This window comes from Pseudophryne corroboree, chromosome 12, assembly GCF_028390025.1.
Source record: "Pseudophryne corroboree isolate aPseCor3 chromosome 12, aPseCor3.hap2, whole genome shotgun sequence".
Lineage (NCBI taxonomy): Eukaryota > Metazoa > Chordata > Amphibia > Anura > Myobatrachidae > Pseudophryne > Pseudophryne corroboree.
The window spans coordinates 127479692-127502191 of NC_086455.1; the positions used below are offsets into that span (position 1 = coordinate 127479692).

Consider the following 22500-nt stretch of genomic DNA (forward strand, 5'->3'; position numbering starts at 1 on the left):
TCGAGTGGCTATTTGTTGGCCGCACAGATAAGCCAGTGCACCAAACAGCAGGCAAATTAAATACAAACAATTAAAAAGAAAAGACACTCAAGATTCACATATAATCTTATATGAATGGACTGCAAGCTACACACACATTTTCTGAAAGCTATACATACAATGGTACAACACCAAGAAGCCATTCATGCTGTTCCAAACGGGATGTAGTTAATATACCGGCCGTCGTGATTCCGGCGTTCATCATCCCGACGCTGGAATCCAGAGAGCCGGCGAAATGCCAGCAGTCGGAATATCGACCACTCTCCTGTATTCCCAGTCGTGTGGTGGGTCCACGCCACCACCCTAGCGAGAATTGAAACCGTAAAGCTCGCCACCGGGCCTGAAGCGTGGCAAGCGCACTCGCTGCCGTTATCCTGACAGCTGGCATCCCGTCAGCCAGGATATCATACTGAATCCATACCAAACTACAATTTAAAGGCCCGCTGTATTTTACCATAAACATCATTTTTTATTATATTATGTACAGGAGCACTTGAGGGGGTTGTTATGTTGCGTTTTTAAACATTTTGTACCCAAATTTGTTGAAATGGGTCCACTCGCCACGCTTCAGGCTCGGTGGCTCACTCCGCTTCGCTCGCCACAAGGTTATTAAAGGTAATCGTTTGTGACATGGATAGTAAATGCAGCAAAAGTTGTAAAAACATGAAAAAGAACACCCTTAAAAATCATGTCGACCATATGTGTCAACATTTTTTCCACGTCGACCTTTTGACCCTGTCAGCCCTATGGTGTCGACCTTTTGACTGTTGACCTTTTAACTGTCTATCAATCAACCAACCACCTCCCATACCACTTTCCTTCCCCTCTCCAAATCATACTGGTTGGTTAATTGACTTTTAACAAAAAATAACCCTACTGTACATAGATTATAGCATTACTAGCCATTATTATTACAGCAGCCATTGGGGACCGGCGTTCTACAGCTGCCACTTGTGTGGCATGTTTGTACGAGTACAAGGTGAAGACATACAAATAAAGGTTAAGAAATAATTCTGATAAAGCTCTGCTCATAAGGTCTGAGATACTTTACTACAATATTCCTGCATATGTCAGTATCAAGTATCCAGCTGTCTGAAGGCGTACTACCCTGATGAAGATAGACAGTATGTACTCCCATCACCTATACCAGGCCGGGCCAACCTGTGGCTCTTCAGCTGCTGTGAAACTACATGTCCCAGCATGCACTGCCACAATTTTGCTATTAAGTAATGCTAAAACTGTGGCAGGGCATGCTGGTAAGTGTAGTTTCGCAACAGCTGGAGAGCCACAGGTTGGCCAGGCCTGACCTATACGAATAGCAGCTTGAGAATCACACAAATCCCACTAACACATTCACAGATCTATTTGACTTGGCAGAGAGATAAAACACATGGCTGTAATGTAGTACGCAACATTCTTGGTTATAGGGTTAAAAGCAGCCCCAAAAACTCACCTATGAGGCTTCCGGATATCCCAGAGTCCAACTCCCTCTTTAGAATTGGCAGTGGCCAGCAGCCTGGGTTCCACGGGGTTAAACATGACACTGTGGAAAGCTGATGGATAATGAGCCAGGCAGAAAGGATCTGGAAAAGGAAGAGAGACATTTCTCCATGTGTTATTGTGCTCTGTATTCATGGTAGCAATAGGACGTGTCCACACGTGTGTTTGTATGTTCATTCTTTGCCTGGCTCTGCTCTATGAAGCATTTACGTGGATTATTACGGAATCTTTAGCAAAGCGTAAAAAAGTAAACATTGACTGTTTCTTGTTCGTGGGCGCAACCGAGCCTATTGGCGACACATCGGAAGGATCGCAATAACCAAAATATCACCTGAAACTCCGGCTCACTATAACTTATTGACCATTACCTTTATCCTAGCTTATAGATTTTTCTACTATAATTCTGTTTATTTGAGCCTCATTAGGTCATAGGTCCAGAGAGTAAGAAAAACTGGGTCTTTATTTCAGGTGTTACATTGGATTATTTATACACATAAAATGCTGTTTGAGCTGTAATTTGGGTCCAGCTGGTTAAGAAGGCGCCACATTAGCGATCTGCTAATGGAACACCCTCCCTTGTCCCATTTGTGCTCAGATATCTGTCAATGTTCTCAAATCAACACAACTATCTCTTCCTGTAGCATAAGATTCATATTTGCGTATGGATAAAGAATGAAGTGCTTCTGTGCGTCTTCCACTCAGGAAGGAACGTCCAATCTGTCCAACTACACCGGTTACAAGGGCAATATTCTGCACCCAACAGATGCCTCCATCTTCACGGAGTTATACAAAAACCCATACAAATGGGCAATTAGGGACCATAGTCCTCATTCAGCAGCAGCTTTGCAAACGCAACCCATAGCAAAGCAAATTATTCATTTGTGGTCGTATGGCCTGGGTTCAAACATCTGTGACATCCGCAAGCTGAGTAAGGCTTGATGACGCAAGTGCGGCTTGCGGACCTAAGGAAACTGCCTCTCGCGAAGCAGTCCTTGGTCTAGCCACATCCAGAAAACAGGGGGCGACAATGCTCCCATTTCCGTCAACGCCAGGTGCCCCCGAACACACCTCTGCCTGTCATTTAAGCATGCGCAGTTTCCAGATATCCGATCCACCCTGAATAACCCCCCATACAGATTGCCATTCAAAAAGCATTGGTTGAAAACGTGATGTATGACAAACATATTTTCGTTCTCGATGACCTAGAGATATGTAGAGGCCATCTGAAAAGATAACAAGCTGTTTTTGCTCCGCTATGCTACAAGAAGTATACATCAAATTAAATCAAAACCAAAAGAAACAAAAACTCAAGGGAAAAACAGCTTAAAACTGAATTGATAGAATAGGATTTTTCACTTTAAATTCACTTCTAAACTAATTTGGTGAACATTACTACCTTCATGTGTAGCAGGTGCTATGACTGGAGTAGGCATTCAAGTAAGACACAAACTTATTTATAGTTGGTCTCCGCAGCAACCAATGTGGCAGAGTGGGCTGCAATGTTCTCAGGGACCCTAAACTGTATATGAGACCAACATAAACAGTCATAAACATAGTTTTCCACAAGTGGTTAGATTTGCCCCTGAGGAAGCCTCTTAGGAGCTGAAATGCGCAGGCTCAAAAATTGCAGGACTGATTCCCATAAGTTGGCGCCACTGACAGGAGCTCACTGCCCTATATCAGGATAGGACAGGAAGTAGTTTAACATCACACCATATGTGGGATCCTACTGCAATGGTTATGAATGTTATGTAGTGTTCACGCTAGGCTGTTTAAGCAGGGCGCTGCACCCTGCCCGATTTTTTAAGGGCAAAATCCGCCCTGCCCTTTCTGCGGCGCCCTGTTAAAACAGCAGCCAGCTTCCTGCCCTCCCAGCGTGTAAAGATGCCGTGTGCATGCGCACGGCATCCATTCATGCTGTGGGAGAGAGCTTGGGGGTAGCCCCCAACAGTGACGACGCCGGCCGCCCACACCCCCTGTAATTACGTCTGTGGGCTTCACCGCCCACTTCAATAATGTAGAATGACCACGCCCCCTGGTTTGCGTGGCGGCGCGCGCACACATATATGACCCCCCGCAGTCCGGCGCCCTGCCCGATTCCTGGAGTGAACACTTATGTATGCATATACTACACTGCTTATATTTTATAATAAATCTATCTCAAAATACTGCACAATAAGAAACCTTGGGCCTCATTCAAGAATCCAAAAGAATGAATCTCAGCTACATATCGATGCCATTACACAGTGATTGCAAAAACGCGCTATGGTGCGTATTTTACCCAAGAATTGATGATGGGGACTCAAAAAATAAGATTTTACTTACCGGTAAATCTATTTCTCGTAGTCCGTAGTGGATGCTGGGGACTCCGTAAGGACCATGGGGAATAGACGGGCTCCGCAGGAGACAGGGCACTTTAAGAAAGAATTTGGATACTGGTGTGCTCTGGCTCCTCCCTCTATGTCCCTCCTCTAGACCTCAGTTAGAGAAACTGTGCCCGGAAGAGCTGACAGTACAAGGAAAGGATTTTGGAATCCAGGGCAAGACTCATACCAGTCACACCAATCACACCGTATAACTTGTGATAAACTTACCCAGTTAACAGTATGAACAACAACGGAGCATCAGATCAACCCTGATGCAACCACAACATAACCCTTATTTAAGCAATAACTATATACAAGTATTGCAGAAGAAGTCCGCACTTGGGACGGGCGCCCAGCATCCACTACGGACTACGAGAAATAGATTTACCAGTAAGTAAAATCTTATTTTCTCTAACGTCCTAGTGGATGCTGGGGACTCCGTAAGGACCATGGGGATTATACCAAAGCTCCCAAACGGGCGGAAGAGTGCGGATGACTCTGCAGCACCGAATGAGCAAACACAAGGTCCTCCTCAGCCAGGGTATCAAACTTGTAAAACTTTGCAAGTGTGTTTGAACCTGACCAAGTAGCTGCTCGGCAAAGCTGTAATGCCGAGACCCCTCGGGCAGCCGCCCAAGAAGAGCCCACCTTCCTAGTGGAATGGGCTTTTACTGATTTTGGAAGCGGCAAACCAGCCGCAGAATGAGCCTGCTGAATCGTGTTACAGATCCAGCGAGCAATAGTTTGCTTTGAAGCAGGAGCACCCAGCTTGTTGGATGCATACAGGATAAACAGCGACTCAGTTTTCCTGACTCTAGCCGTTCTGGCTACATAAACCTTCAAAACCCTGACCACATCCAGCAACTCGGAATCCTCTAAGTCACGAGTAGCCACAGGCACCACAATAGGTTAGTTCATATGAAAAGATGACACCACTTTTTGGCAGAAATTGTGGACGGGTCCGCAATTCTGCCCTGTCCATATGGAAAACCAGATAGGGGCTTTTATGTGACAAAGCCTCTAATTCTGACACACGCCTAGCTGAAGCCAAGGCTAATAGCATGACCACCTTCCACGTGAGAAATTTTAACTCCACGGTTTTGAGTGGCTCAAACCAGTGTGACTTCAGGAAACTCAACACCACGTTAAGATCCCAAGGTGCCACTGGAGTCACAAAAGGGGGCTGAATATGCAGCACTCCCTTTACAACGTCTGAACTTCAGGAAGAGAAGCCAGTTCTTTTTGAAAGAAAATGGATAGGACCGAAATCTGGACCTTAATGGAACCCAATTTCAGGCCCAAAGTCACTCCCGACTGTAGGAAGTGAAGGAAAACGGCCCAGCTGGAATTCCTCCGTAGGGGCATTCCTGGCCTCACACCAAGCAACATATTTTCGCCATATACGGTGATAATGTTGAGCCGTCACATCCTTCCTAGCATCTATCAGCGTAGGAATGACCTCATCCGGAATGCCTTTTTCTGCTAGGATCCGGCGTTCAACCGCCATGCCGTCAAATGCAGCCGCGGTAAGTCTAGGAACAGACAGGGCCCCTGTTGCACAAGTCCTGTCTTAGAGGCAGAGGCCACGGGTCCTCTGTGAGCATTTCTTGCAGATCTGGATACAAAGTCCTTCTTGGCCAATCCGGAACAAAGAGTATTGTTCTCACTCCTCTTTTCCTTATGATTCTCAGCACCTTGGGTATGAGAGGAAGAGGAGGAAATACATAGACCGACTGGAACACCCACGGCGTCACCAGTGCGTCCACAGCTATCGCCTGAGGGTCTCTTGACCTGGCGCAATATCTCTGCAGCTTTTTGTTGAGGCGGGATGCCATCATGTCCACCTGTGGCAGTTCCCACCGACTTGCAATCTGCATGAAGACTTCTTGATGAAGTCCCCACTCTCCCGGGTGGAGGTTGTGCCTGCTGAGGAAGTCTGCTTCCCAGTTGTCCACTCCCGGAATGAACACTGCTGACAGTGCTCTTACGTGATTCTCCGCCCAGCGAAGAATTCTGGTGGCTTCTACCATCGCCACCCTGCTCCTTGTGCCGCCATGGCGGTTTACATGAGCCACTGCGGTGATATTGTCTGACTGAATCAGAACCGGTTGGTCGCGAAGCAGGGTCTCCGCTTGACTTAGGGCGTTGTATATGGCCCTTAGTTCCAGGATATTGATGTGAAGGCAAGTCTCCTGCCTTGACCACAGCCCTTGGAAATTTCTTCCCTGTGTGACTGCACCCCACCCTCGGAGGCTTACATCCGTGGTCACCAGGACCCAGTCCTGAATGCCGAATCTGCGACCTTCGAGAAGGTGAGCACTCTGCAGCCACCACAGGAGAGACACCCTGGCCCTGGGGGATAGGGTGATTAATCTGAAGATGTGATCCGGACCACTTGTCCAGTAAGTCCCATTGGAAGGTCCTCCCATGGAACCTGCCGAAGGGAATTGGCCTTGTATGATGCCACCCTCCTTCCCAGGACTCGAGTGCAGTGATGCACTGACACCTGTTTTGGTTTTAATAGATTCCTGACCAGTGTCACGAGCTCCTGAGCTCTCTCTATTGGGAGATAAACCCTTTTCTGGTCTGTGTCTAGGATCATGCCTAGGAGAGACAGATGAGCTGTAGGAACCAACTGCGACTTTGGAATATATAGAACCCACCCGTGCTGCCGTTACACTTCCAGAGAAAGTGATACGCTGTTCAGCAACTGCTCTCTTGATCTCGCTTTTATGAGGAGATCGTCCAAGTACGTGATAATAGTGACACCTTGCTTCCGCAGGAGCACCATCATTTCCGCCATTACATTGGTGAATATTCTCAAGGCCGTGGAGAGACCAAACGGCAACGTCTGAAATTGGTAATGACAATCCCGTACCGCAATTCTGAGGTACGCCTGATGAGCTGGATAAATGGGGACATGAAGGTATGCATCCTTTATGTCCCGAGTCACCATAAAATCTCCCCCTTTCAGGCTTGCAATGACCGCTCTTAACGATTCCATCTTGAACCTTTTCAGGTATATGTTCAGGGATTTTAAATTCAATATGGGTCTGAGCGAACCGTCTGGTTTCGGGACTACAACATGGTCGAATAATAACCCCCTCCTTGTTGAAGGAGGGGAACCTTGACCACCACCTGTTGAAGATACAATTTGTGAATTGCAGTTAACACTGTTTCCCTCTCGTGGGGGGAAGCCGGCAGGGCCATCGGTGAGAGGGCATAGTCTCAAAGTCCAGCTTGTATCCCTGAGACACAATATCTATCGCCCAGGGATCTAACAGGGAGTGAACCCTCTTGTGGCTGAACTTACGAAGGCGTGCCCCCACCGGGCCTAGCTCCGCCTGTGGAGCCCCAGCAACATGCGGTGGAATTTTGTAGAGGCCGGGGAGGACTTCTGTTCCTGGGAACTAGCTGTGTTGTGCAGCTTCTTTCCTCTGCCCCCGCCTCTGGCAAGAAAGGACGCACCTTGTTTCTTTATTCGAAAAGCTGCATTTGATAATGTCGTGCTTTCCTAGGCTGTGCAGGAATATAATGCAAAATATCAGAATTACCAGCTATCGCTGTGGAGACCAGGTCCGAGAACCCTTCTCCACACAATCCTCAGCCTTCCATATGCCTCTTAAGTCGGCATCATCTGTCCATTGCATATTCTACAGGACACGTTAAGCAGAAATCGACATAGCTTTGACGCTAGGACCCAGTATACTCATGTCTCTTTGGGCATGTTTTATATATACATATCTCTTAAGACAGCATCTTTAATATATATATATATATATATATATATATATATATATATATATATACACACATATATCTATATACATACTAGGGTCTCAATCTCTGCTGATAAGGTACCTGTCCACGCTGCCACAGCGCTATAAACCCATGCCGACACAATCGCCGGTCTGAGTAGTGTACCAGAATGTGCACGCTATCTGCAGGATCCCTGAGAATAGCTAGGGCTACCTTCTGGGCAAACGTGACACCCTAGGGGAAGATTCCCATCACATCCTGGCCCTAGTGGGGAAAGGATACTGCCTGAGAATTCTTTGTGGGAAACTGCAGTCTCTTGTCTGGAGATTCCCGCTCTTTTTCTTCATGAGAGGAGGGAAATTTACCTCAGCTTTCTTCCCCTTAAATATGTGTACCCTTGTGTCAGGGACAGATGAGTCATCAGTGATATGCAAATCATCTTTTATTACAATAATCATATATTGAATACTTTTCTGCCATTTTGGCTGCAACTTTGCATTATCGTAGTCGACACTGGAGTCAAACTCCGTGTCGATATCAGTGTCTATTATTTTGGATAGTGAGCATTGAGAGACTCTAAAGGTCTCTGCGACATAGGGACAGACATGGGTAGTTTTCCTGTCTGTTCTCTAATCTTTTGTGCAATAAATTCACCTTAGCACTTAATTACACATATCCAAACAGGTGTCGGCGTTGTCGATGGAGACACCCTCTCACACACATATTTGCTCCATCTCCTCCTTAGGTGACCCTTTTACCTCAGACATGTCGACACACACGTACCGACACACCACACACTCAGGGAATGCTCATCTGAAGACAATTCCCCCATAAGGCCCTTTGGAGAGACAGAGAGAGTATGCCAGCACACCCCCCAGCGCTATTAACCCAGGAATAACACAGTAACTTAATGTTAACCCAGTAGCTGCTGTTTTTATTGATTTTTGCGCCTAATTATGTGCCCCCCCTCTCTATTTTACCCTCTTCTACCGTGTAACTGCAGGGGAGAGACTGGGGAGCTTCCTCTCAGCGGAGCTGTGGAGAAAAAACATGGCGCTGGTGAGTGCTGAGGAAGAAGCCCCGCCCCCTCGACGGCGGGCTTCTGTCCCGCTTTCATGTACAATTTTGGCGGGGGCTCATACATATATACAGTGCCCAACTGTATATTATGCAAACTTTTGCCAAAGAGGTCTCTAATTGCTGCCCAGGGTGCCCCCCCCTGCGCCCTGCACCCTACAGTGACCGGAGTATGTGGGTTTAGTGTGGGAGCAATGGTGCACAGCTGCAGTGCTGTGCGCTACCTCATATGAAGACTGGAGTCTTCTGCCGCCGATTTCGAAGTCTTCTTGCTTCTGTCACTGTCTTCTGGCTCTGCAAGGGGGACGGCGGCGCGGCTCCGGGATCGGACGACCAAGGGTGCGATCCTGTGTACGATCCCTCTGGAGCTAATGGTGTCCAGTAGCCTAAGAAGCAGGACCTATCTTCAGTGAGTAGGGCTGCTTCTCTCCCCTCATTCCCACGCAGCAGAGAGTTTGTTGCCAGCAGATCTCTCGGAAAATAAAAAACCTAACAAAATACTTTCTTTTTAGCAAGCTCAGGAGAGCTCACTAAGTAGCACCCAGCTCGTCCGGGCACAGATTCAAACTGAGGTCTGGAGAAGGGACATAGAGGGAGGAGCCAGAGCACACCAGTATCCAAATTCTTTCTTAAAGTGCCCTGTCTCCTGCGGAGCCCGTCTATTCCCCATGGTCCTTACGGAGTCCCCAGCATCCACTAGGACGTTAGAGAAATAAAAAAACGCAGGGTCCCGCAGGACACGCTCTGACCAGTAGCGCAGTCCTATGCTGTCAGTCAGTTTCCGTCTCCACAGCAGCAGAGGGAGGAACTTGGAAGGGAAGGAGACCATGGAGAGTGTGTTCTCCCGCCCCGCCAAACCTCATTGTCTGCTCCACGCGCACACTGCCCCCTCACCTGCCAGCCCCTCCCACTTAGCCTCGCCGACCCCACCCCCTTCTGTATGCACCGTGTATGTATGTGTGTGTGCAGCGTCGGCCAGGTGGGACGTTTCCATTGATTACCGAGTAACAAGTAGTGGCGGCTATCAGCGCTCCTCCCGCTGCAGCCCAGCCCGGCCCGTCCTGAGCACCAGCAGGTCCCAGTGTGAGCGGACCAACTTCCGGACATTATAAGACGGCAAAAGGTTTTATTAGAAAAAATTCCACAATGTGGTGATATCCTATACAGGTATATACTAGAGATGAGAAGATTCGGTTTTACTCTGATTTACTCGGTTCTCAAAACGGCATCTGATTGACTATCCAAAACACGTGACAGCCGTGAGCCAATAAGATGCCGTTTTGAGAACCGAGTAAAACCAAATCCGCTCATCTTTAGTATATACCCATAGCTTGCTATCATCGAGGAGTCCAAGTTATGCAACTAGGTGTTCCTTTTGCCCCTTACACCCATGCATACAGAAACAACTGTCTGCAAGTATGATCAAGATGTTGTATGAATGAAAATGTATTTTTAAAACTTAAAGTCAGCAGTCCACAAGTCCACCAGTTAGAAAGAAAACAGCAAGTCACGTTCTGCTGGTAACTATGAGACATAAAAGACAGACACGCTATGTGTAAAAGCGTCAGCAGATAATGAGTAATTAAGAAATCTGAGATGAAGTTGTGATCAGGGCCACCATCAGTAGGGTTCGTGGGTTACAGGTTTAAGGGGCTGAGACTTGCTAGGCCTTCCATTAGTGCAACTGCTTCTTATCACTGACAGATGTGTTTGTGAATGAGATGCAGTTTGCAGCCGTACAAGGAATCATCAGCTCTGATGGGGGAAAGTCTTCCCACATGCGCTGTACCTACACCCATACTTCCCTGTCAGTATGAAAGACTCTTGCAGCGTGAGCTTCACAAGACTGGGCATTACATTGCTGCAAATACTGACAGGGGAGCAGTCAGTGTCTGCAATGAGAACGGAGGAGGAGGTTCCGACCCACACTTTGTCCATACAGAATGTCTTTATTCATATAGAAACCATTGTCCAATACTCCAGTACAGCAGTGGCTGACATTTATGAACTCTCCCAGCAAGAGGAAAAAATAAATCTGTTTCTATAAAAATCATAGAACATAGGAAGGATAGTGGATCCTAACACGTACCTTGGGATTGGCAGAGACCCTGAACAGATGCGCGGTGTCTAACGTGCCGATGGTTTTCACCCAGAAGGAGGTTTGGGCTTTGCTGCACCCAACATGCGGGTTGCAGCCCACTGTTTGGGTTCTCGGGTACGGAGGCTGGTATGTACTGTAGCAGACACTGGTAAGGCTGATAGGAGTATGGACACTGGGACGGCAGACTGTGTTGGAGCCGGCCCGCAAGGACAAGGAACGGAGCACAGGAAGGCAGGTACTAGGAACAGAGCAGCAACCAGGAACGGAGCCCGGAGGGCAGGAATCAGGAACGTAACTTTACTGGAAGACCCAGATTAGCACAAGTATATAATGCTGCCTATATTATGGCACAGAAGAGTGGCAAAAGAACTCCCTTATATAGGTGGAGTTTCAAATCTGGCACCAAATGTAAAATATTTAGGTGTGCTTGGCCCTTTAAATCTCACACAGAGTGACCCATGCATCTCTATGGGAGCAGCGGCCATGTGTACACTGCAACCGGATGGGGCTGAACTAGAGCAGCGGGTACCGATGACTCCCTGTCCGGTGCCCTGCCGTGGATCCTGCCAAACAGCGCTGCCGCATACAGTAAGTGAGCACAGGGTTCCAGTTCACTGTCACAGTAGGTTAGCAGAGCTCGTGTGATCAGTGTACATTTTGTAAATACAGGCAGGTACTTATCCATCATGCAATACCATCAGGGAGGTATCTGATTGGCTCCAAAGTTATTCTGCAGCTGGACAACGACCCCAAACATACAGCCAATGTCATTAAGAACTATCTTCAGCGTAAAAAAGAACAAGGAGTCCTGGAAACGATGATAAGGCTCCCACAGAGCACTGATCTCAACATCATCAATTCTGTCTGGGATTTCATGAAGAGACAAAGGATTTCTGCAAGTCTACATTCACAGAAGACCTGTGGTTACTACATTCACAGAAGACCTGTGGTTAGTTCTCCAAGATGTTTGGAACAACCTCCCTGCCGAGTTCCTTCAAAAACTATGTGCAAGTGTATCTAGAAGAATTGATGCTGTTTTGAGGCAAAGGGTGGCCACACCAAATATTGACTTGATTTAGATTTCTGTTCTTCCACTTTGCATTTTGTTAACTGATAAAAATAAACTATTAACACTTTTATTTTTAAAGTATTTTTAGTTTGCAGCATTTTTTCCACACCTGCCTAATAATTTTGCACAGTACTGTATATTCACAAGAATAATCCCACACAAAAGGAATGAGCATGGCCCAAACTATTGCTGGGGAAAAAATATTTTTTTACTGCTCCTTGTAGAATTCCGCCAGCGACTGGGACAGCTAAGAAGCATAAACCGGCAATTAATAGACTAGGACTGACCCACTCACAGGTGAGTCCAGCTTTTGTGTTCTTACGTATCTATAGCTCATGAGAAAACAGCTCATCAGTTCACTGGGAAGCAATGACATCCCTGATTTCAAGAGGCACAGACTCATAACCACACCAGGAGATATTGGTAGAGCCCACAACCCAGCCATCTCTACAACGGGGGCACTTTATAATAAATAATGACAACATTTTACTCACCTCCTTGTGGAGGCTCTCGGATGTCCCATATTAAGACTCTTCCATCATCCGATGAACTAGCAAACACATTATCATTCACTGGACTGACTGACAGACCATATACCGCCTCCTCATGAGCAAAAACATCCAGTGTTTCACCACTAAAATGAGACAGGAGGGTCAAAATTTAAAATACATTGGGAATGGCTGTCATTGTCATCACTGCTACCTACCTTTCAACATCATGAAGGATTACTTGTTCATCATTTCCTGTAAATAAAATCAAAACATCTGTAAGACAAGAGCTGAGCGAGAAACAACATTTCTTTTATATAAATGTGGCCTGAACTGCCTGTATGACCAGGAGCACATATATGACTAGAAACAGTAAGTATTCTTATAGCGCAAAGCATGGTCTGGGTACTTTTTACCCATTAGGGGTATATTCAATAAGAGTCGGATCCATGGATCCATTCCGACATGCAGTTGTCGGAATGGATTCGACAACCCCTATTCAATGGACGGCCAAATCCGACTGTCGGATTTGGCCGTACACAGGGTCCTTTCAGGCCGCTGCTGTCAGCGGCTGCGGTTGCGCTGACAGCAGCGGCCAGGGGAGCAGAGATCGGTGGCCGTGAGCGGGAGGGGCTGGCTGCGGGGGAACATGTCTGCGGTGGTGGGGGAAGGCGCTGCAGGGAGAGAGGTGCCTGGCCGGGGACGGCCAGGCACCTCTCTCCCTGCAGCGCCTCCCCCCGCTGCCCCACTGGCCGTCGATCTCAGCTCCCCAGCCGCCTGCAGCACCGCTCCTCTCTTCACCTCAATCCGACTTGTTTTCAAGTCGGATTGAGTTTGTCGGAAAGGGGGCCAAAACCTGTTGGATTTGGCCCCATTTCCGACAGAAGAACGTGGATCATACAGTTTGCTGGATTAGAAACCAAAAGTTGTGAAATACTGAAATTCTAATATGTGCAATAAGCAGCCTGTCTACTCAATCTTCCAAAAGATATTCTCACTCTGTCACCAAATCATGCACACTAAAAAATGGAAAAGATAGACTTAACCGGTACTGTCCCAATTTCAGTATCGAATGGTATAAACAATTGTTGTGCAAGAACTCCTTCAACTTCATATCAATGCTCATGAAAAAGGGAGTAGAATTGTGTACATAGTAAAGTACAGTTTAATATAGCACAAACATAATAAAAACATTACAACAAATTGCACATAATCCACACAAATTGCAGGTATCCAAAGCGGCTGAAAAAAAGGGCAATTACCGGCTTGTTTAGAATGGTCACAAAATAGTTCTAAATAAGTTTAGTATTCTCAGGAATCCCGGGCACGCCAAACGCTTCCAAAGTGCACAGATATGGATCTCCTGGTAATGTCCCTCTTGTTGCCATCTGGATTGTCTGCTCGCCAACACTAACGCATTTCTACCCCTGCCTTTTAGGTTGCACAATATTTTATTACTATTTTTACCTTTGTATTAATAATGGATGTTTCATCTTTTACATTTGTCTTACATGTTTTTTTTATATTTTTTTATATGGGATGCAATATACTGCACAGTTCACTTTATGCACAATATGGACAAACAGATATTCGGAGGCACTTTAGAACTGTACAGAAACCTACTTGGGACAGCGCAGGTTAAGTCTATCTTTTCCATATTATGTTGTGCATCATACAGTTTGTTGTAGTTTATTAACAACAGTAAATAACAGTAGAACATTTCAAACAATTGTTGCTGTCCTAACGAACCACAAACCTAGCGGAAAGATTTAGTTTTGATAAAAGATGTCAATTTAAAGGTGAACATATTTCTGCACATGTAGCAAAGATCAGACAACTATCTTAACACTGACTATTTGAATCAGGCCAATAAGACAGCCTGGTATATGGTATGCACAGTGAAAGTATTAATAATGATTTTTATCTCAACCACAAATAACAGTGGACAGTGCAATATATATTGTAATTGCAATGAAAATAGTAACAAAGGACGCCTTAAGGTGCATCCACACTAGATGACGTCGCTCTATGAGTGACGTCGTCTAGTGTTTCCCCTCCCGGGTCGGGCAGACAGTCCAAATTGAGCATGCTTGCACCACCGACACCGAAGGCCGTCATCGCCGGCATACACACTTGCCGAGATAGTGAACAACGTCGCTCAGGAAGGGTGAAAATGAGCGATGGTGTTCATTTCTCTGACGTCCTAGTGGATGCTGGGAACTCCGTAAGGACCATGGGGAATAGCGGCTCCGCAGGAGACTAGGCACAACTAAAGAAAGCTTTAGGACTACCTGGTGTGCACTGGCTCCTCCCTCTATGACCCTCCTCCAGACCTCAGTTAAAATCTTGTGCCCGGCTGAGCTGGATGCACACTAGGGGCTCTCCTGAGCTCCTAGAAAAGAAAGTATATTTTAGGTTTTTTATTTTCAGTGAGATCTGCTGGCAACAGACTCACTGCTACGAGGGACTAAGGGGAGAAGAAGCGAACCTACCTGCTTGCAGCTAGCTTGGGCTTCTTAGGCTACTGGACACCATTAGCTCCAGAGGGATCGAACACCGGGCCCGACCTCGATCGTCTGGTCCCGGAGCCGCGCCGCCGTCCCCCTTACAGAGCCAGAAGCATGAAGATGGTCCTGAAAATCGGCGGCAGAATACTTCGGTCTTCAACAAGGTAGCGCACAGCACTGCAGCTGTGCGCCATTGCTCCTCATGCACACCTCACACTCCGGTCACTGATGGGTGCAGGGCGCTGGGGAGGGGGCGCCCTGAGCAGCAATATTAACACCTTGGCTGGCAAAATAATCACAATATATAGTCCCAGAGGCTATATATGTGAAAAATACCCCTGCCAGGATCCATAAAAAAGCGGGAGAAAGTCAGCCGAAAAAGGGGCGGGGCTATCTCCCTCAGCACACTGGCACCATTTTTTCTTCACAGTGCAGCTGGAAGATAGCTCCCCAGGCTCTCCCCTGTAGTTTTCAAGCTCAAAGGGTTAAAAAGAGAGGGGGGGGTACTAAATTTAGGCGCAAATCTGTGTATTATAGCAGCTATAAGGGAAAAATCACTGTGGGTAGTTACTGCATTATATAGCGCTCTGGTGTGTGCTGGCATACTCTCTCTCTGTCTCCCCAAAGGACTTTGTGGGGTCCTGTCCTCAGTCAGAGCATTCCCTGTGTGTGTGCGGTGTGTCGGTACGGCTGTGTCGACATGGTTGATGAGGAGGCTTATGTGGAGGCGGAGCAGATGCCGATAAATGTGATGTCGCCCCCTGTGGGGCGAACACCAGAGTGGATGGATAAGTGGAAGGTATTAACCGACAGTGTCAACTCCTTACATAAAAGGCTGGATGACGTAACAGCTGTGGGACAGCCGGCTTCTCAGCCCGCGCCTGCCTAGGCGTCTCAAAGGCCATCAGGGGCTCAAAAACGCCAGCTACCTCAGATGGCAGACACAGACACGGAGTCTGACTCCAGTGTCGACGAGGTTGAGACATATACACAATCCACTAGGAACATCCGTTGCATGATCTCGGCAATGAAAAAATGTGTTACACATTTCTGACATTAACCCAGGTACCACAAAAAAGGGGTTTTATGTTTGGGGAGAAAAAGCAGACAGTGTTTTGTTCCCCCATCAGATGAGTGAATGAAGTGTGTGAAGAAGCGTGGGTTCCCCCGATAAGAAACTGGTAATTTCTAAAAAGTTACTGATGACGTACCCTTTCCCGCCAGAGGATAGGTCACGTTGGGAGATATCCCCTAGGGTGGATAAGGCGCTCACACGTTTGTCAAAAAAGGTGGCACTGCCGTCTTAGAATACGGCCACTTTGAAGGAGACTGCTGATAAAAAGCAGGAGGCTATCCTGAAGTCTGTATATACACACTCAGGTACTATACTGAGACCTGCAATTGCCTCAGCATGGATAGTGCTGCTGCAGCGTGGTCTATTACCCTGTCAGGACAGGGATACTATTTGCTAACCATAGAGCATATTAAAGATGTCGTCTTATATATGAGGGATGCACAGAGGGATATTTGCCGGCTGGCATCCAGAATCAATGCAATGTCCATTCTGCCAGGAGGGTATTAGGGACCCGGCAGTGGACAGGCGATGCTGACTTTAGAAGGCACATGAAGATTCTGCCTTATAAGGGTGAGGAATTGTTTGGTGGATGGTCTCTGGGAAGGAAAAAATTTACCTCAAGTTTCCTCACAGCCTAAGAAAGCACCGTATTATAAGGTACAGCCCTTTCGGCTTCAGAAAAGCAAGCGGGTTAAAGGCGCTTCCTTTCTGCACAGAGACAAGGGAAGAGGGAAAAAGCTGCACCAGACAGCCAGTTCCCAGGATCAAAAATCTTCCCCCGCTTCCTCTGAGTCCACCGCATGACGCTGGGGCTCCACAGGTGGAGCCAGGTGCGGTGGGGGCGCGTCTCGGGAAATTCAGCGACCAGTGGGCTCGCTCACAAGTGGATCCCTGGGTTCTGCAAGTAGTATCACAGGGATACAAGCTGGAGTTTCGGGGCGACTCCCCCTCGCAGTTACCTCAAATCAGCCTTGCCTGCTGCCCTCGAGGAGAGGTAGTACTGGCGGCAATTCACAAGCTGTACTTCCAGCAGGTGATAATCACGGTACCCCTCCTTCAACAAGGCCGGGGTTACTATTCCACAATGTTTGTGGTACCGAAACCAGACGGTTCGGTGAGACCCATTCTAAAAATTTAAAATCCTTGAACACTTATATACGAAGGTTCAAGTTCAAAATGGAATCGCTCAGGGCGGTTATTGCAAGCCTGGACGAAGGGGATTACATGGTATCACTGGACATCAAGGATGCTTACCTGCATGTCCCCATTTACTCTCCTCACCAGGAGTACCTCAAAATTGTGGTACAGGACTGTCATTACCAATTCCAGACGTTGCCGTTGGTCTGTCCCCGGCACCGAGGGTATTTACCAAGGTAATGGCCGAAATGAGGATACTCCTTCGAAAAAAAGGGAGTTATAATTATCCCGTACTTGGACGATCTCCTTATAAAGGCGAGGTCCAGGGAGCAGTTGTTCGTCGGAGTAGCACTATCTCGGGAAGTGCTACAACAGCACGGCTGGATTCTGAATAGTCCAAAGTCGCAGCTGGTTCCTACAACGAGTCTACTGTTCCTGGGTATGGTTCTGGACACAGAACAGGAAAAAGGGTTTCTCCCGGAGGAGAAGGCCAAGGAGTTGTCATCTCTAGTCAGAGACCTCCTAATACAAATACAGGTGTCGGTGCATCAATGCACGTGAGTCCTGAGAAAGATGGTAGCTTCTTACGAAGAAATTCCATTCGGTAGGTTCCATGCAAGGATCTTCCAGTGGGATCTGTTGGACAAGTGGTCCGGGTCGCATCTTCAGATGCATCGGCTGATAACCCTGTCTCCAAGGGCCAGGGTGTCGCTGTTGTGGTGGCTGCAGAGTGCTCATCTTCTAGAGGGCCGCAGATTCGGCATACAGGACTGGGTCCTGGTGACCACAGATGCCAGCCTTCGAGGCTGGGGGGCACACACAGGGAAGAAACTTCCAAGGACTATGGTCAAGTCAGGAGACTTCCCTACACATAAATATTCTGGGACTAAGGGCCATTCACAATGCCCTAAGTCAGGCTAGACCCCTGCTTCAACACCAGCCAGTGCTGATCTAGTCAGACAACATCACGGCGGTCGCCCATGTAAACCAGCAGGGCGGCACAAGAAGCAGGATGGTGATGGCAGAAGCCACAAGGATTTTCCGATGGGCGGAAAATCATGTGTTAGCACTGTCAGCAGTGTTCATTCCCGGAGTGGACAACTGGGAAGCAGACTTTCTCAGCAGGCACGACCTCCACCCGGGAGAGTGGGGACTTCATCCAGAAGTCTTCAAAATGATTGTACACCATTGGGAACGGCCACAGGTGGACATGATGGCGTCCCGCCTCAACAAAAAGCTAAAAAGATTTTGCGCCAGGTCAAGGGACCCTCAGGCGATAGCTGTGGACGCTCTGGTAACACCGTGGGTGTACCAGTCGGTGTATGTGTTCCTTCCTTTGCCTCTCATACCCAAGGTATTGAGAATACTAAGAAGGAGAGGAGTAAGAACTATATTCGTGGTTCCAGATTGGCCAAGAAGAGCTTGGTACCTGGAACTTCAAGAAATGATCTCAGAGGACCCATGGCCTCTGCCGCTCAGACAGGACCTGCTGCAGCAGGGGCCCTGCCTGTTCCAAGACTTACCACGGCTGTGTTTGACGGCATGGCGGTTGAACACCGGATCCTAAAGGAAAAAGGCATTCCGGAGGAAGTCATTCCTATGCTGATTAAGGCTGGGAAAGATGTGATCGCAAAATATGATCACCGCATATGGCGAAAATATGTTGCTTGGTGTGAGGCCAGGAAGGCCCCAACGGAGGAATTTCAACTGGGTCGATTTCTGCACTTCCTACAGTCAGGAGTGACTACGGGCCTAAAATTGGGTTCCATTAAGGTCCAGATTTCGGCTCTGTACATTTTCTTCCAAAAAGAACTGGCTTCACTGCCTGAAGTTCAGACTTTTGTTAAGGGAGTGCTGCATATTCAGCCCCCGTTTGTGCCTCTAGGGGCACCGTGGGATCTCAACGTGGTGTTGGATTCCTGAAGTCGCATTGGGTTGAGCCACTTAAATCCGTAGAGCTAAAATACTTCACGTGGAAAGTGGTCATGCTGTTGGTCTTGGCATCGGCCAGGCGTGTATCAGAATTGGCGGCTTTGTCATGCAAAAGCCCTTATCTGATTTTCATATGGATAGGGCGGAATTGAGGACTCGTTCCCAATTCTTTCCTAAGGTGGTATCAGCTTTTCATGTGAACCAACCTATTGTGGTGCCTACGGCTACGTGGGACTTGGAGGACTCCAAGTTACTGGACGTAGTCAGGGCCCTGAAAATATATGTTTCCAGGACGGCTGGAGTCAGGAAAACTGACTCGCTATTTATCCTGTATGCACACAACAAGCTGGGTGCTCCTGCTTCTAAGCAGACTATTGCTCGCTGGATCTGTAGCACGATTCAACTTGCACATTCTGCGGCTGGACTGCCGCACCCTAAATCTGTAAAAGCCCATTCCACGAGGAAAGTGGGCTCTTTTTGGGCGGCTGCCCGAGGGGTCTCGGCTTTACAACTTTGCCGTGCTGTTACTTGGTCGGGTTCAAACATCTTTGCAAGAGTCTACAAGTTTGATACCCTGACTGAGGAGGACCTTGAGTTTGCTCATTCGGTGCTGCAGAGTCATCCGCACTCTCCCGCCCGTTTGGGAGCTTTGGTATAATCCCCATGGTCCTTACGGAGTTCCCAGCATCCACTAGGACGTCAGAGAAAATAAGATTTTACTCACCGGTAAATCTATTTCTCGTAGTCCGTAGTGGATGCTGGGCGCCCATCCCAAGTGCGGATTGTCTGCAATACTTGTATATAGTTATTGCCTAACTAAAGGGTTATTGTTATGAGCCATCTGTTAGTGAGGCTCAGATATATTTCATACTGTTAACTGGGTATAATATCACGAGTTATACGGTGTGATTGGTGTGGCTGGTATGAGTCTTACCCGGGATTCAAAATCCTTTCCTTATTGTGTCAGCTCTTCCGGGCACAGTATCCTAACTGAGGTCTGGAGGAGGGTCATAGAGGGAGGAGCCAGTGCACACCAGGTAGTCCTAAAGCTTTCTTTAGTTGTGCCCAGTCTCCTGCGGAGCCGCTATTCCCCATGGTCCTTACGGAGTTCCCAGTATCCACTACGGACTACGAGAAATAGATTTACCGGTGAGTAAAATCTTATTTTTAGCGGCAAGTGTGTATGCACCTTAGCAGTTCCAAAAGCAAAATGTCTTTCAGATTATTTACTTATTGCCAGTTATTTTTATAGCGCACACATATTCTGCAGCGCTTTACAGAGAAGAGTTGGCCATTCACATCAGTCCCTGCACCAGTGGAGCTTACAATCTATATTCCCTAACACATGTACACGCACACACATTCACACTAGGGTTAATTTTGTTGGGAGCCAATTAACCTACCAGTATATTTTGGAATTATGGGAGGAAACTGGAGTACCCGGAGGAAACCCACGCAAGTACGGGGAGAATATACAAACTCCACACAGTTGGGGCCATAGTGGGAATTGAACCCATGACCTCAACGCTGTGAGTCAGTAATGCTAACCACTACACCGTGCTGCCTTGTTTTCATTGTAAGCAGACCTTATATGAGCCACGGTTGGTTTAAGGACAGAAAAAAAATGCAGGAAAGTCATAAAAAGGGACATATTGAAAGTGTGTGCAGTTCAGGAGGAATATACAAGAAAGTAATCAAATAGAAAACTTACCATAGATGAAGTAAGGTACAAAAAGTGACAGAAAGAGTCTGATTCTGCTGACAGTCAAGAAACGGTAAAAGATTTATCTGGCTTTAAATACACAAAGACAGCAGCAGACCAGCAAGTAATGTGGGTCACCCCTGGGGTGTGGTATGACTTGACGGCGCTTGGGATTCTGGCGCCCAGTATACTGGCGCCGGGATCCCAACCGCCGGAATGACGGCAGCGGGGCAAGCTCAAAAGAGCCCCTTGCGAGCTCGCTGCGCACTCCGCGCTGCGGGCACGGTGGCGCGCTACGCTATTTATTCTCCCTCCAGGGGTGTCGTGGACACCCCAAGAGGAAGAATACTTGTCGGTATACCGGCGTTCGAGATTCCGGTGTCGGTATGCTGAGCGCTGGGATCCCGACAGCCGGTATATCAAGTACCACCCCACCCCCGAAATGGTGGCTATTAATTTGAAAGTATAACTGGACAAGGGATCAGCCCTTTTAAATTATTTCAGCATAAAGTAAGTTATTTGCAGAAATTCCATTACAAAAAAATAAACCTCTGTATTGTTGATATATTCTGGAGAAAAAGTGTATCCTGGATAGGTGAAAGGTCGCACAGACACCTTATATTCTAGTTCTTAATATTTCATAAATATATATTTGTCCTTTCCCTTTTCATTTCATATCATGGATATGTATCCTTTAAATCTTGGGAGGTGCTCCTGGGAATGGTATAACTGTAGAAAACCAGAGAAAAAGAAAGAATTCCCTTTTGTGGGCACGCACGGACAGATCTATCCTCTCATAGTCAAATACCCTAAGGTAGATGGCCAAAAATTATAAAAATATAACCTTTATTATTGTCCTTAAAACATACGCGAAATATAGTGCAAGTGTAATTGTGAAAATGAAATAAAATAAAGTGAATTTAAAAAGCTTGGTCACTGTATTGATTTCACTCTCTCTCTTATCCTTCGGAATGTTTCAATATTTGTTGCAATGTCTGCCTCTAGCTGTTTTTTTACTGATACATTTATGTTACAAATAGCCATCTGTTATGGATAGTTTAGTGGTGCCACCTAAATCCTTTTCTTAGTTATGTGCTTGTAGTGTGCGCATCACTACCTAATTGCACCCTTATTTAAAAGGTTAGGTGGTATACTGTATACACAATTGAACTACAGATATATCATAGCATCCAGTATAAATAACTTATGGCCACTTAGGGAGTACACTCTGTACACTCCTATTCCTATATCACATATATAATGAGAGGCTCAAAAAATCCCCTCTCCGAGTAACTAATGGATCTGATTAGGATCTTATAATAAGTCAGTGAGGAAATTGTGCTTTATTCAATAGCTCTAAACTAGTTCTGTAGATAGTGTATTATCCCATTTGTCTGGTCACACGTGTAACCATTATTGTATTGATTTTGTTTTATACTTTACTTTGTATTTCTTGGTATGCTTTCCATGCCATCAATAAACTAATAACATGGATTGATTAATTCACATCTAACAGTTGCATAACACACTAATAATGCTACTAAATTTCTTCACATAATCAGTCACACATGGAGGGCTGTATTCTGGAATGTTTATACAGTGTAGCAGTCTTATATTCTCTTTAGATCAGTATTGCCTGCATGCTGTGGTTATATCCCCACAGTCTTGTAGCGGCCGTCCTGTGTCTAACAGATGATTGCTGCTCACACACGGCGGTATACTTCTCAGGTACTCCCCGAACGTGTGTG

The 22500-nt window shown here is 46.9% G+C and overlaps 1 protein-coding gene across 2 annotated transcripts in view; it reads right to left on the reverse strand.

The window, feature by feature from the left end:
* Window positions 1–22500, reverse strand: part of DCAF5 (DDB1 and CUL4 associated factor 5) — a 145572-nt gene that overhangs the window by 57868 nt on the left and 65204 nt on the right. For both annotated transcript variants that reach the window (XM_063948007.1, XM_063948006.1), the window contains exons 3-5: window positions 12618–12654; window positions 12406–12545; window positions 1493–1622 (exon numbers count right to left, since the gene is read on the reverse strand). In XM_063948007.1, the coding sequence (XP_063804077.1) occupies window positions 1493–1622; window positions 12406–12545; window positions 12618–12654 (307 nt within the window). The remainder of the gene's footprint in view (window positions 1–1492; window positions 1623–12405; window positions 12546–12617; window positions 12655–22500) is intronic.